Source organism: Triticum dicoccoides, chromosome 6A (genome assembly GCF_002162155.2).
Source record: "Triticum dicoccoides isolate Atlit2015 ecotype Zavitan chromosome 6A, WEW_v2.0, whole genome shotgun sequence".
NCBI lineage: Eukaryota > Viridiplantae > Streptophyta > Magnoliopsida > Poales > Poaceae > Triticum > Triticum dicoccoides.
In genome coordinates this window covers 598,458,084-598,473,303 of record NC_041390.1, presented here as the reverse complement: position 1 = coordinate 598,473,303, position 15,220 = coordinate 598,458,084, and the positions used below count along the sequence as shown (strand labels likewise).

Below are 15,220 nucleotides of genomic sequence, written 5' to 3'. Positions count from 1 at the left end.
ATACTCCGAGAATAACCACTGTGGTGCCCCCCGGAGGAGGCCGCATGCCTCTCCCGGTACTCTACGCAACCATGCAGCAATAAAGCACATGCCTGAAGGAGCCACCCAACCCAACCAACCACATCTGGGGGAGGATTGTCCCCCCGCCGCTTGTATTGAGGGAGGTAGTAGTGACACTAGCGGATGGGTGGGACGCCTTTCCTTCTAAGAACGCTGTCACAACCATCGAGGAGCCTACCATAGCTCGAGCCATCATGCCCAGACCATCCAGCCGCCTCTGCGCTGAACCAATCGGCCTAACACGATACACACACCTAGCACACGACGTGTCATAGCCGATGGACAACCGTCGAGCTCCCAATGTTGCACGGGAGCCCATGCAAATTTGGATCGACATAGTCGCAGGGCAATGCCCACGACTACCTCCACCACTATCTACAATCAGGGCCGGTGCCCCAACCAAATGAGTCCTCAATCGTTAGCTAGATCCGAGTGAGGGTGCATTGTCACACCATGGGGCCGACACCACCACAACAGCCTTGCGCGACCGCATCACCTTTGCCCCGAGGATGATGCCCACTCCGGTCTTCCCCTTGCGTAGCCCACAATGTCGACGTGTCTACACCGTCGTACACCACCAGCCCCATCCGGGGCCATTGCCTCGGGTTACGGGCTCCTACGTGTGCATGCTAGCCATCACCGCCAAGGCACATTCCACTGCCTTCAGCATGAGTGCAACACATCTACAACATATTGGTATCACTTCCTGCAACCGCCTTGAACGCTGACACCTGCCATTGCCCCTGTGTCGAGCCTGCATAGTAGCTCGTTGGAGAACGCCGCCGCAACCCTATATGGATCATGGCACCTGACCTACGCCACAAAGCCAAACAACAGCCCCATCGCCGATGATGTCGTGTGAGCTTTGCTTGGCGACACCCTTCGATGGCGATTGGTAGTGGGCAAGAGTTCCACCCAGGTCGCCTTGCCCCGAGGAGCGGCACGGCCACAAAGGTTCGGGGCAGGGGTTCTCTGTGTGTGTGTGTGTGTTGTTTTCCCTCGAGAGATTGGTTTAAGCCTTTCTCTTGGAAAAGAAATGTGTTTACTAGTTCTGCATTCTCATGATATGATAGTAAAATAAAACAAGCATACCGGGACAAAAGTAAAAGAAATCCACAAGCTATATAATTATTTTTCAACTCACGAGTTGCCGATCCAATCAATGGCAGCCCGACACATCAGTCATGGTGACCATTAGGAGCGACGTCGGCTGAGAAATAATTTACACGCTGACTGGTTTGCTACTGGACCGCCTGAAACTGCCGCGGCGATAGGCATCACATCCTTGATCGTTGGCTCTTTCATGTGAGTAGAATATCTAGAGCAGTTATGATATAATCTAGAGTAGTAATCCCTTGGTTCGGAATTACTTGTCGCAGAAATGGATGTATCTAGATGTATTTTAATTCTAGATACATCCATATCCGAAACAAGTAATTCCGAACAGAGTAGTTATGATAACGGGCGGTTAAGAAGTTGCGGACGGCTAAAAAAGTAAACTCGTCATTGTACACCCGTCACACCCTACGCGCGCACGGCATTGTAAATTGGCGTGGGATCGCACGCGACGGTGCAGATCAAGCCCGCCGTCTCTTTCCTTCTTCCACCTGCTCCACACCCCGAGCAGTATTCTTTTGTCTAGCGTGCGTGCGTGATCCACTATAAATCTGGTGTACTCTAGACCGGTTTCTGACAAAGGTGCAAGGAAGCACTGCACTGGCAGTTCCCGGCTAGCTCCAGTGGTGCTCCGAGCGCGGCCTGATGCTGCCATCCAGGCCGAGGTGGGCTGCCGGATCGCTAGACAGCGCTGCATTTCAGGTTTGGCTGTCAGTTCTTCAATTTGCTCACAGTATTACTATCTCCGTCCGTTACTTGTTACTCGAATGAGTGTATTTAGATCATTACAATTCTTGGCCCCGGAGAAATTTTTGAACCCGGCCGGGAGAGCATCCCGATCGATCTGACGACTAGGTATATATTCGCCGTGCAGCAGATCCGGGTCGTGGGGCGCTGGGCCGAGGACTCCTCCGGCTTCCAGTTCCAAAGCCACGCCTCCGCACGAGCGCAGCACGTCCTTGCTACCAGCACCACCACGTACTCCATGCAATCTTCTGAGGTGCGTGCCCACAGAGTTGCATGCCGCATAAACATTCTGAATACTTACATATGGGCTCACTGCATGCAGCGTGCCAGCAGCAGTGGCGACATGACGGAGCAGATAGTGGCAGCGCAACTGGAGAAGGAAGACGCACTCCAACTCCAGGACCTCATGGAGCCGCGGAGCGACGGCGCCACGCCAACGTCGCCGGCGTCGGCGCGGGTGTGGCTTCTGGAGCGAGAGGTGGCCACGGCGAAGCAGACCGAGACCAAGATGCTGGAGTCGCTGATCAGCCAGACCAAGGAGCTGGAGCAGGCCAAGATGGCGCTCGAGGAGGCCAAGCTCGAGACCGCCACGCTGCGGCAGGCGGGGTCAGCGCAGCAGGGCCAGTGGAGCGTCAGGGACCTCATGTTCGGCGGCGTCGACGAGGAGATCAACGGGCTGCGGGCCAGGCTGCGGTCCGCGCTGGCCGCCGAGGAGAGGACCCGGAAGGCCGCCGACGACCTCGCCGCCGCGCTCTCCGCCGTCACCATGGAGGCCAAGCAGGTGAAGACGTGGCTCTCCGACGCGCAGGCCGACCTCGAGCGCGCCAACGCCGAGGCCGGCCGGCTCGAGGGCCTGCTGCGCGCCAACGAGGCGGACCTGTGGTCGGCCACCGAGCAGCTCGACGGCGTCATGTCGGACTGGAAGGAGGCCGCGGCCGCTTGGCGCGCCAGGGAGAAGGCGCTGCTCGCACGCGCCCGCGCGGCGGAGGAGGACGCCGCCGCCGCCCGGCGTGAGAACGCCGAGCTCGCCGAGATGCACCGGGCGGTCGACCACGACAACGACGGCCTGCGGCGCGCGCTCGAGCGGGCGGCGGAGGAGGCCAACGCGGCCAGCGAGTCGCTCGAGTTCGCCAGCGGCGAGAACTCCAAGCTGCGCGACGCCGTCGCCGGGAAAGAGGACGCCATGGAGTCCCTGAGGCTGGAGAACGAGTCGCTCAAGGCCAGCGAGGCTGCCGCGCAGGGGCGTGCCACGGATCTGCAGAATCAGCTCACAGAGGCAACCAAGACGGCCGATGGTGGCGCCGGCAGTGGGGAGAAGGCATGCGCTGCGGGGCTGCTGTTGGAGGAGTGGAAGACCGATGCGCATGGGAAGCTTAGCGCGGCGGCGTTCCTGGACTCCGGCAGGGTGATGGCCGCCGCGAGCCGGAAGGATCGTCGGATGTTCGCGTCCATCAGCAACCTCGCGGAGCTAAGGTCCGCCGCGGCGGCGGCGGCCATGGACGATTACTACGAGTTCGACCACTTCGATGACGGGAGACAGTACGGTGGCCTGGAGCATGCCATGAAGCAGAGGAAGAGGAGGTCCGTTCTACGCAAATTCGGAGACTTTTTTAGGAGAAGAAGCCTCCACAAGTCAGACTTTGGCCCAGTTCTAGCTAGGTAGATATCTGCCTGATGCCTGCATCGCATCGTGTGTTTGCTTGATACCCCTACCATGAAATACACGCATAATAAATAAATACTACTCCCTCCCTTTCACAAATATAAAATGTCCTATCCTTTTTGAATAGGATATATATATAGTTTAGTGTATTTGTTCACTCGTTTCATTCAGCATGTAGTTCATATATATTAAGATATTAAAAACATGTTATATTTGTGAACGGAGGGAGTATAGCAAGAAAAAAATCACGGCCCCTAACCCGATGACTCGTCAAGACTCCCACCTCCCCTCCTCCCACCCCACACTTGACGACGTCACCAAACTTCATCGTCTTGATATCCTTCACATTACCACATCAGAAACAACATGACAAGTGTTGTTGCAAAAAAAACATAAAAGTTAGAACCGCGGGCATCGTGTGTTCACTATCCTAATCGGACAAGGGGGCAAAGCCGGCTTAAGCACTAAGGAAACTAGATAATTCCCTGCGCGTTGTTGCGGAACATTTGCTCCAAAATACGTAGATATGTGAAAAATTGCTCCAAAATAAGTAGAGATGTGCATAGAGAGAGAAAATATGAAAAATAGTAATAAACAATCTTAAGGATCATTTACCATATTATTATTTTTGCGCCTAAATTCCCAACATGTCTATCCCAAAAAATGAGATTCTCCAATTAAAAGTTGTCTGAGATTAGCACCAATTAGTAGTAAATTTGTTCCAATAATATTAGAAAGTTTGAATTGAACACAATGAAAACTTGCTTAGATTGCCTTTTTAACAATTGAAGCAAATATGTGCAATCTGCTAAAACAGATTGGTTGATATAAACAATGTGTATACATTGATAATTCGACTGACCTTGGCAAGAAATAGAATTTTCCTGTCTGCGAGAAGTTCTCCTTTTAGATTATCGAACAATGACGAAGATTAGTATAAAAGCTAAAAAAGTATTTAAGTGTAGCAAATGAATATGAAGGAATCAAGAATACAAAAATAGACCTACTGACTTGAAGGATACACGGAGCATGACTCAATAGTTGAAAGCACTAATGCAAATGAACACCTATGAAGAACACTAGCGGTTGGGGCGCCACCCGGTGACGCCGCTTGAGAGAAAGTTGTGCGCATGTTTTCATTTAAAAAAATACATGTAGTCCTCACCTTCATCTAAAAAAAATTAAAATCCTCACCTCCATGTAGGAAAAAAAGTACAAAAAAATAAAAAATCATCAACGCAGCCTACCAGCTAGCGCTACTTTGCGTAGCCCTCCATTTTTTTAAAAAAAATATGGGGCATCACCTCCATCTAAAAAGGAAAAAAACATTTTAAAAAAATCCTTACCTCTATCTAAAAATAATATCCTAAAAGCTTTTTCACCACGGTCAACCAGCTTGTGCCACCTGGCATAGCTGATTGGCCGCCCTTCACGCGTAGCTTAATGAATTTAATGCGCACTTAGTAACGTACAACTCCAATCTAACTACATGCATATGAGTGAAATCAATTTAACGGGTAGTAGGTTATAGAGGCTAGAGGACAGTGTGCATCGTTGTCTGTAATACCTTATGATGACAGTGTTAATCATAGGAGATTCTTTAGCAGAAGAACTCATCCTCCTTATAAGGTACTACTCGGCTGGTGTATCTGCACCACGGCGTTGATGCAGCCATCATTGTCTTGTATGGCGCAGGTGGGCGAATCTGCAGCTGCCTAAGGTGGTGCCGCCGACACGAGGGGGTCGGGAGTCCTCGTAAGTGAAGGTGGTTGAGGTTGGGGCGTTGGGCTTATCTAGTCTGAAGAGTAGCACACGGTTCAGATGCATGTACTGTTTTTCTCGTTGGAAGATCTAGAAGGTTCGGGAGGAGGTCAGAAGAGCTACGAGAGAGCCACGAGCTCACAGGGCGTGCCTCGGGATAGATGCAGCCCCTGAGCTCGTGGGCCTCATGCAATTTTGTTTGACCTAATTCTACTTCTATAAATTCACAAATATTCCGGAACCAACAGAGAGCTACCCGAAACACTTTTTTCGCGGCGGCAAGTCTTTGTTCTTCCGCGATCCCATCCGAAGGCCTTTTCCAATACTCTGTCAGAGGGGAAATCGATCACAGAGGGTTTCTACATCATCCTTGTTGTCTTCCGATGATGCGTGAGTAGTTTACCATAGATCTACGGGTCCATAGCTAGTAGCTAGGTGGCTTCTTCGCTCTCTTTGATATTCAATACCATATTCTCCTCGATATTTTTGAAGTTCTATACGATGTAATCTTCTTTTACGGTGTGTTTGTTGGCATCCCATGCTCTGCATGTTGCCCGCACCGACTAATGAACCAGCGTCGTTTGTTGAGTTCCGTATATGGACTACGGGACCAGAGCAGTTTAATCAACACGCAAGTGATGTTAAGGGCAGCAACAATTGTATTAAGGGAGCGAACCGAGCAAAGCAGGAAGGTCAAAGGATCGTTAGCCAAGTGGTACTAGGAGGCAGAGCAGACACATAACATGATCGGATTCAGCGAGGAAAGAGCAGAGGAAGGTAGCGCGAGGAGCGATGATGGTGGCACGCTATAAGCTGGCGGTCGAGGCGATGGCATGTGTAGGGCGACGAAGCTAGCCCTCGCAGTCCTGGCGGTGTCCATGATTGGGATAGGAGGAGACCATCACTTAAACGTGTATGTGTAAGATCACCTGCCTCTTTTACACCTGTCGGAGTCCTGTATTCTAAGCGTTCATCACATGTGAGAGTGCATGTGCGTGTATGTGGGCATTTGCGTTGTACTGTGTTCAAATCTCAAAATAAAAATGTCATCATCTGTTTAAACAACAAGATCGTAATACGTAGTATTGATTGATGGTAGTACCGCCGTAAGCTGCATGTTCTTCGTAGACGCCGTAGTGCAAGATTAGAGATCGATCGTCACGTTCATCGCCGACGCATAGTTCCAATGGTTCCGTCGTTCCACCACAAGCGATGTACGCGGACTTGGTGATAGTACACTTTGGACTATACGCGGGGAGGCCAAGGCGCTGGTCTTGGTGTTCGGGACGGCATGATCGATCGCATCCACCCTGGCCGGTCCTCCTCCCAAAACCAACATCAACACCAAAACCTACTGGTTAATTATATGTCATCATCCCTTTCCTCTTCCTCCTCCTTCGATCGGTAGGATCTGAGGGTTTTATTTTCCGATGATCAGTAGGATCGGAGGCGGAAAAGATGGATTTCTTCCCTTTCTTTCTAGATAGATAGAACATCTGGAGGACAAGATTGCAATCAGTGGCGGAGCCAGCGCCCAGCGACGGGCACTTGCCCGAGCTCGCTAGGTACGCGCTAGTTACGATGGCCTCGTTACACGAGGAAAAATGGTCAACGCATCGTGCCTTACCCGGGCAGCTGGGCTGATTGTGGTTGGCTAATGGCTAATGGGCTTCTTTCTTCCTTTAATAATGGTTAGGTGAGACATGCCTCACAGCCCTACGTACGTACTCAGATGGAACAAGGCCTGCTGGCCTACAAGCAGACCAGAAGGAACACGATTTTTTTAATATAAAAAATCTATGCTATTCATGCGTTAATTGTTTTTTTAGGAAAAACTTTCAATCAATTCATCTTCAATCATGGCAGTACAACGAACAACAAAAATAAAAATTACATTCAGATCCGTAGACCACATAGCGACGACTACAAGCACTGAAACGAGCCGAAGGCGCGCCGCCGTCATCACCCCTCCATCGCCGGAGTCGGGCACAACTTGTTGTAGTAGACAGTCGGGAAGTCGTCGTGCTAAGACCCCATAGGACCAGCGCACCAGAACAGCAACCGCCGCCGATGAAGAATAACGTAAGTTGGAAGGATTCAACCCAAAGACACGCGGACGTAGACGAACAACGACGAGATCCGAGCAAATCCACCAAAGATAGATCCGCCTGAGACACACCTCCACACGTCCACCAACGATGCTAGATGCACCGCCGGAACAGGGGCTAGGCGGTGAGACCTTTATGCCATCTTCAGGGAGCCGCCGTCATCTCGCCTTCCTGAGCAGGACACAAACCCTAACAAGACAGTAAAAACGACTAAAAACGGAGCCCTCTCGCCGGCCCTTGGCAGGATCCACCGCGCCCACATGGCCCTAGGGCCACCAGAGACGAGGCGGACCTGCGGCGGCATCGGCCATAGCTTTCTTTCTTGGAGGAGGAGGAGCGAAGTTGTGGCTTATTCATACGTTACTAGGTATGCACTAGTTCAACTAGTACAAATGCCCGTGCGTTGCATCGGGCGAAATATTAAGTATAAATTGCTCCTCGTGCCATTATGCAATATTTTTGTAATAGAATTTTTGCAAACTTCAGAAATAAGGTCAATGTAACCATTGAGTGTAGCAATTAGGATCTTGACACACTGCGGTCTAGCAGTGTTCGTGCAACAGAACTGTAATGACTCAAATTGCTATCTTTCCTCTAAAAAAACAGAACAAGGCAACTTGCAAAAAGTAAGGCTTGACAATGTTTTTATCTATGGGGATGACCGGCCCTGTTTGTTCTTCCTAGGTTGCGACACCGGGACGACCCAATACAAATTATGGAATGCTGCTAGTAATTACAAATACTTTTTAACAGAGATTATGTCTCATAAGACCACACGTAGCTGAGTGCCTGAGTCAAGCATAAAAGGACATCTCAAACCAGGTCTGTCCAAAATGTCCATTCATGCCCATGTAGCCACATCAACATCAACAAAAGTTCATCCAAATAGAGCTCAGCAAGAAAGGCACATATAATGGCAAACATGGAAACATGAAACGGAAGTACATGACTATAGAATCTATCAAAGAAAAGAAAATACAACCTTGATGGGGAAACCAGTTCATACTGTTGCACTCCAAAAAAATATTGAAGAAAACCGAGAAGGTCAGCCTCTAGCAAACTTTTGAAGATAAATCAGACTAAAGAGTTATCACTTAGACTCTACCCAAATTGGAGATAAAAGATGTAGTGAACAGTAAGGAAATTCTATGGTGTGTGCGATTAGACATGCCTAACTTTAAGCTTAAATTAGAATTCATGCATGCGAAATAACATCTCTGTGCAACATGCACGTACTATTTCTGATACCTTACTCTGAAGTGTATTAAATTAGCAACGGACAATGGCTGCACATGTATTGGTTAGGGGTCATCACGGATTGGAAGGAGGTCTACAACAGTACCTTGCTCTGAAGTGTATTTGCTAGGATTTTGATTTGGATAGGTACAAGATCAAGGAGGTCCTTACAGGGGCAGTGGAGAGGTGGGTGAATACCTGCACAGGGCCGAGCTGGGTACCCAAACATGGCGAGTGGACTGGGACCAAAGCAGCGCGCCGTCCGGGATCCGGGTCCTCTCCTCCGACTTAACCTCTTCATGAAAGAAAGAAAGAAAGAAAGAAAATACCTTAGACCCAAAGAAGCTGAGTATGCACGGCAAGATGTATAGCAACCCCTGAGAAGATACGAAACCTCGCCCATTGCTTAATCTCCTGCCAACCAGATGTACAAACAGAGTACACGGAACCAGCATACACATACGCTCTTCATAGCATACAAAAACAGAAGTACCAATTCCAAGAAAATCTTGTAGTACAGTCTATCAGAACACAACATATACACGCATGTACACCATGATCATCACTAAAAATAGGCCACTCCGGCTGGCAAAGAAGTGGCAGCAAAGCTCCCCACAGTACACTTGTCGTCGTCAGGTTTTTCTTTCTATACTTAACATGTAGACCTCAGAGTCATTTACTTATCCATAAGGTACAGTCTCTTGCGATCATCATCTGCGTATCCAGAGTAGCTATTTTGCTGATGAGAGAGCCCCTGTCATCTAGGGTAGGACGCAAGAAGACATCTACCTCTGTCACGGACTCACGGTATCTTTTTCTTCGTCGTCATACACCAGAGCTTGGCTGAAAGACTGCAGTGCAGCGATGAGGACAGAGGAAGCTTCTTCTGTGTCCATGGGATCATCATCTTCAGTTTCTGATTCATCCTGTGACAAAGAGGGATTTCAGTGCATGCAAGAAAAACTGTGCAAGGCTACAGATTCTGATGATACAACATCAATTTACTTAAGCTCTTACACGGGCAGTGAAGGTCAAGGTGAACCTAAGGAAATATCATAGTCGGCAAAAAAAAGTTGAAAGAAGACAATCAAATTAAAATCATGTAACTAAATACATAGAAGAATCTTCTTATAAATAAATCACGAAACCAATATTTTGTCCGATATTCAAAGAGCTATGTTTGAAGGGGAGCCTTGGCGCAGTGGTAAAGCTGCTGCCTTGTGACCATGAGGTCATGGGTTCAAGTCCTGGAAACAGCCTCTTACAGAAATGTAGGGAAAGGCTGCGTACTATAGACCCAAAGTGGTCGGACCCTTCCCTGGACCCTGCGCAAGCGGGAGCTACATGCACCAGGTTGCCCCATTCAAAGAGCTATGTTTGATTGACTCTTCTATATTGTACAATGCTCTATGGCAACAGATAAATGAGAGCCAAAAGAGTATTATTAAAATTGCATGCATGCCTTATCATTCTTGAGAAAATTTGTAGCTCATGCCTCATGACATTTAGAAGAAAATTTTGGCTAACATGTAGGTGCTAGCACTTTGCAGAAGGTACCACAAAACATATAATCGCACAACAATGGTTCACATGATTACAGAAAAATTGAGAGAGAGAGAGAGAGAGAGAGAGAGAGAAGCAGCAACTGGTTGGAGTTTGAGAAGAACTGCAGCAACGGGTTTGAGAAGAGCTTCAGAAGAAGTGCAGCAGCAGCAGCAGCTCTAGGAGAGATGGGACAGCCACAGCCAGCAATGAGCAGAGAGGAGAGGCAGCAGAGCCAAGGCAAGACTACTACGGAACCTACGACTAAGTCGAACTATATACTTTTACGATTGATGGGCATGCTCGCGACTTCACCCATAATAATTCAAAAAAAGTTGAATCCTTCATTTTTCAAATTTGAGCATTGGCGCATATCCACTGTATGGATTAGTCATATTATCAGGTTGGATCAGTATATTACTCAACCTTCATGAATATTTTCCTTTTGCTTTCTTTTCGGTGTTTTCTTTCTATCTCTCCCACAACCCCCTGTATCCTCTTTTATGTCTCCGCTACAGTTGAGTAATACATGGTTCAGGCCGGCGTAAGCCCGCCGTAGACGAGTCAAAAAAAATTAGTAAATTTGTCACATATACACAGTTTGTCGAACCAATTCCAGCAATGATCAATAGACATGCATATCTCTGGAAAAAAAGGAACACACATGCATACAGTGGAAGTGTCTCAAGGGCCAAACTATTGTGGAAACTATCATAGCAGAAATCATATTTTTCTTAATTTGGACTAAAAGGGGATGTACAAATTCTTAAATCTGTAGAAAATTATAGATTCATAAAATTCACTAAGTGATTATGTAGAGAATTATAGATTCATCAAATTCTTAAATCAGTATTTTCATAAAACAACATCTGTTAATTTGGAACTATTTGATGTTGATTGTTCGTAAGCCCATTTAGTTAGAGAAGGTTCTCAATCGGATACCATCCCGCTTTCATTCAATTAGATTCAGCAAATTCCTGTTATTACCTTGACAGTGCCCACTGCTGGACAGAGTTAATATTTTTGGCAAGAAATCTCTGTCATAAATGAGTCCAAATTTATCTATACTAGCACACATACCCGTGCGTTGCAACGGGATAAAAAATTACATGCATCTGGCTCAATATAAGAATGGATCATGACCCCAAATGTCTGTATTCTTTAGTTCAACACGGCACCATTTAATTAGAGCCAAACCAATATATTCTCTTTTATTGGCACGTGCCCACAATTTCCTTCAATTATAATTAACCAGCATACTCTCTTTTATTGGCACATGGAAGCTACCATCCACAATAATTTATGGTGTCCCTTATTCTGAACAAGCCGAATAAGCTCGATATGCCAGATGCGGAGCAGTCCAAGTATGGGAGTGATCGAACGCACGGCCTCAAAAACCCGATCACATGTTCCTAGCCACACAAACAAACACATCATGTTAACCAATGCAGAGCATGCCCAGTACGAGAGTGAATATATAGGAATATATTGCAATCTCATATTCGAAACATTTATTCATTTTTTTTCCAAATTTTCAAAAAAACATAATGAGAAGTATGAGCTGCTAAACATACCTGGCAAAGCGAACAATTTTCCAAATTATGAGAAGTATTTTGAAATTCTATACATTTAAAACAACACCAACAAAAAATTGAACAGAACATTTTTTTGAAATTTACAAACATTTCTTAAAAGCATGAACCTTTTATTAAAATATGAACATTTAATACATTTATGAACATTTTTTGGAAATAGGAGCATGTTTTGAACATTTACAAGAAAAAAAAGTAGAAAATGTTTTTAATGCAAAATTATTTTCAATTTTTGAACATCTCACTAAAATAAGAATATTATAAATTTTATAACATATTTGAAATGCAATTTTTAAATATTGAACAAAATTTAAAGAACCAAAATATTCTTTTGAAATGATTGTTTCATCCCATTTTGAAAAAAATGGAATAACAAAATTGCAAACATTTTACAAATAGGATCACAATTTTGAAATTCATAGGTTTTTTATAAATGCCAAACATTTTTTTTGAAAATTTCGAATTTCGGAAAAAGGGGAAAATAGTTTTGGAATGGGAAAATAAAAAAGGGACAGGAAACAAAAAGACAAAGAAACAAAAGAATAAAAATAAAAACAAAACACAAAAAAATGGGTGGCCCAGTCATTGGGGCCTTATGCCTACGTCGATCTATTTGCCGCACTGTATGTCAAATAGGATTGTTTTTATTACTGTGTGGGCAGGATAAATGGGCTGAGTTTACTGAGCCATAGCATGCGCGGCCCATGTACATAATTCTGGAAAAATTAATTTTCCTTTGCAAACCGACGGATTACAAAGTTTAGTACGTATGAGCAGCTAAATATACTTGGAAAAGCGAACAATTTTAAAAATTATGAGCAGCTTTTGAAAATTCCATACATTTAGGAAAACACCAACAACAAAATTGAACGGAACATTTTTCTGAAATTCACAGACATTTCTAAAAAGCATGAACCTTTTATGAAGATACGAACATTTCATAAATTTGTGAACTTTTTTTGGAAATGGGAGCATGTTTTGAACATTTAGAAGAAAAAAAATTAGAAAATAATTTATTAATGCAAAATTATTTTCAGTTTTTGAACATCTCACTAAAAGAAGAATATTATAAATTTTTAACATATTTTAAATGCAATTTTTAAATTTTGAACAAAATTGGAAGAACCCAAAAAATGGAATAACAAAATTGCAAAATTTCAAACAGTTTACAAATATGATGAAAATTTTGGAATTCATAGGTTTTTTATAAATGCCAAACTTTTTTTGAAAATTCTGAATTTCAGAAAATGGGGGAAATAGACTTGGAAAGGGAAATAAAAAAGGAACAGGAAACAAAAAAAGAAAGAAACAAAATAAGAAAAATAAAAACAAAAAAAAAGGATGGCCCAGTCTTGGCCGCCTTGTGCGTACGTCGATCTATTTACCGCGTAGTGCGTAAAATAGGATTGTTTTTATTACTGCGTGGGCAGGTAAAAATGGGCTGAGTGTACTGGGCCATAGCGTGCGCAGCCCATGTACGTAATTCTGGAAAAATCGATTTTCCTTTGCTAACAGACAGATTACAAAAGTTTAGTACCACCTCAGATAGAAAAGAAAATTGGTGGTGAACGGATGAAGAAATTGGAGAAACGCACCTTGCTTTATTAGTAGGTATAGATATAGATGTATTATGTATGTCCCCGATAATAGAAAAACATTCTGGTCCTCTTCCTCTCTAGCAAATCTTCGTCAGTGACGGGGATATGCCAATAACCTTTCTCCGATTTCTAAGTTTCAGAGGTAAAGGGTGAAACAATTAGAAAGTCAACAAAGGGCTAGATGAATCTGATTGAAGAAGAAAAGACAACAGAATATCTTGTTGTGCATAAATCATCAATTATATGTTCAATTAGTACTGTCCAGTTAAAGGTCCAAGCAAGAATCATAGATCTTACAACTGTACTTCCGAAAAGAACCATTCAATGTCAGATTTTTATCATTGATAAACGTCAGAATCTCATATCATACAGTGATAATCCTCCTAGATTAGGACTATACCAAATTAGTGAATGATTAAAATAACTACAATTTGGAGCTTCAAGTAAAACAAACAGTTAACTTAATTCTCTAGTCGACGGCTATGTTGGTACCTGAAGAATCATTCTGCCCCTGCTGTTAGTTCAGCACCTTGGTCCCTCATTCTTGGCGCAGCATCCGATCCCAAATCTCCAACCTGGTAGCGAATTCTGGTCAACAAATAGTAGCATGGAATACTTCTACAACTAACTTAGAATCAGACAAGACATGCTTACCATGTTGGCGTATATGACACTGGAACCACTCATGCAACCATTGTCTAGATGCGTCTCTTTAGGTTCAAAACTCTGAATTTTAGAGATGCACTTCTCTGAAAGCATAAAGATGCCATATCAGACTCAACACTTGGCTCAACAAATCATACAGTTCGGTGCAAATATTTATACTACTTTCATGTGCAAATCCAAGTGAGAGTAGTATATTGGCAATCCATATTTCAGATGGAAACGGGGAAAACAGAAGTGTGATTTTAGAGGTGAATACCTTATCCTCCAGCTCATGGATAAAATAGCCGCAGTCAGATGCGTGCTAGGCGACAGCCTCCTGCTCGGAGGTCGTGGCTCTTCTTCCACCTCTCTCTGCGCCCGTTGATCTAGATGGAACAGGGAGTGCCGCATCCTCGTGCGACAGATCGATTGACCCGACTCCCGCCTCTTCCTCGACCTCTTTGCTGCGTGGGCGGCAAGACGACGACGTGCAAGAGAGGAGTTGGCGAAGAAAGAAAGAAGGAGCGGCAGAGGAGGCATGCGGCTCCCGAGCTCAGCGCCGCCTCCCCGCCATGGCCACCGCCCCCTGCAAGCTTGCAGCGCCGTGGTCCGTGGCTTCGATGCCGGCGAACTCCTCGCCCCGGCCGACTCTCCATTTTCTCCTCCTTCATCTCCATGTGCGCCTCCCGCCTCGCTGCTGCCGCTTGATGCCGCGCCCGAGCGCAGCGCTGCCTCGACGCCTCGCTGCTGCATCCCGGGAGCGCAGCGCCGCATCCCCGCCTCGCTGCCGCGAACTGATGCGGCGCCCTCGCGGCCGCATCTCCCAAGCCCAGCGCCGTCTCCCGCGAGCCCACTCGGAGTTGTCGCCGCCGTGAAGGGCACCGCCCGCCGCGCTGGAAAGGAACGTCTGGATAAGATAGAAGAAAGGACTGCGGGTTGATTTCTTACAAACGTAGGGTTTTTTTGTAAAATCAAAACGTTTTCTCAGATCCACTTAAATAGGGACCGCGGGTTGAATTCCCGAAAACAAAAGGACCTTTCTGCAAAATTGCTAACGACGTACGGCCAGAGGCATTAGCTGCTTTATTAGTATATATATATATATATATATATATATATATATATATATATATATATATATATATATATATA

The 15,220-nt window shown here is 45.6% G+C and overlaps 1 protein-coding gene and 1 long non-coding RNA gene across 3 annotated transcripts; one reads left to right on the top strand and one right to left on the bottom strand.

Moving 5' to 3' along the window:
- The first annotated feature begins 1,759 nt into the window (after positions 1-1,759).
- LOC119318293 (WEB family protein At4g27595, chloroplastic-like) lies at positions 1,760-3,708 on the top strand. 2 transcript variants are annotated; one of them, XM_037592819.1, is made up of 3 exons: positions 1,760-1,878; positions 2,051-2,176; positions 2,246-3,708. In XM_037592819.1, the coding sequence occupies exons 1-3, from the start codon at positions 1,822-1,824 to the stop codon at positions 3,584-3,586; spliced, it is 1,524 nt and encodes a 507-aa protein (XP_037448716.1). In that variant the 5' UTR covers positions 1,760-1,821; the 3' UTR covers positions 3,587-3,708. The 2 variants fall into 2 exon arrangements, with proteins under 2 accessions (XP_037448716.1, XP_037448717.1); XM_037592820.1 differs by having other exon boundaries at positions 1,768-1,878; positions 2,054-2,176.
- Positions 3,709-10,071: 6,363 nt separating this feature from the next.
- LOC119318292 lies at positions 10,072-14,960 on the bottom strand. Its single transcript, XR_005154045.1, has 5 exons — positions 14,346-14,960; positions 14,078-14,172; positions 13,916-13,998; positions 13,421-13,552; positions 10,072-11,645 (listed from the first exon to the last, which is right to left on the bottom strand). It is a non-coding gene; the product is annotated as an uncharacterized LOC119318292 (long non-coding RNA).
- Positions 14,961-15,220: the final 260 nt, after the last annotated feature.

Bases quoted from the DNA above. Each gene is read 5' to 3' on its own strand.
- LOC119318293 (XM_037592819.1), top strand. From the start codon at position 1,822: ATGCTGCCATCCAGGCCGAGGTGGGCTGCCGGATCGCTAGACAGCGCT. The intron at 1,879-2,050 runs GTTTGGCTGTCA...TTCGCCGTGCAG, and splicing joins TAGACAGCGCTGCATTTCAG to CAGATCCGGGTCGTGGGGCG. The intron at 2,177-2,245 runs GTGCGTGCCCAC...CACTGCATGCAG, and splicing joins ACTCCATGCAATCTTCTGAG to CGTGCCAGCAGCAGTGGCGA.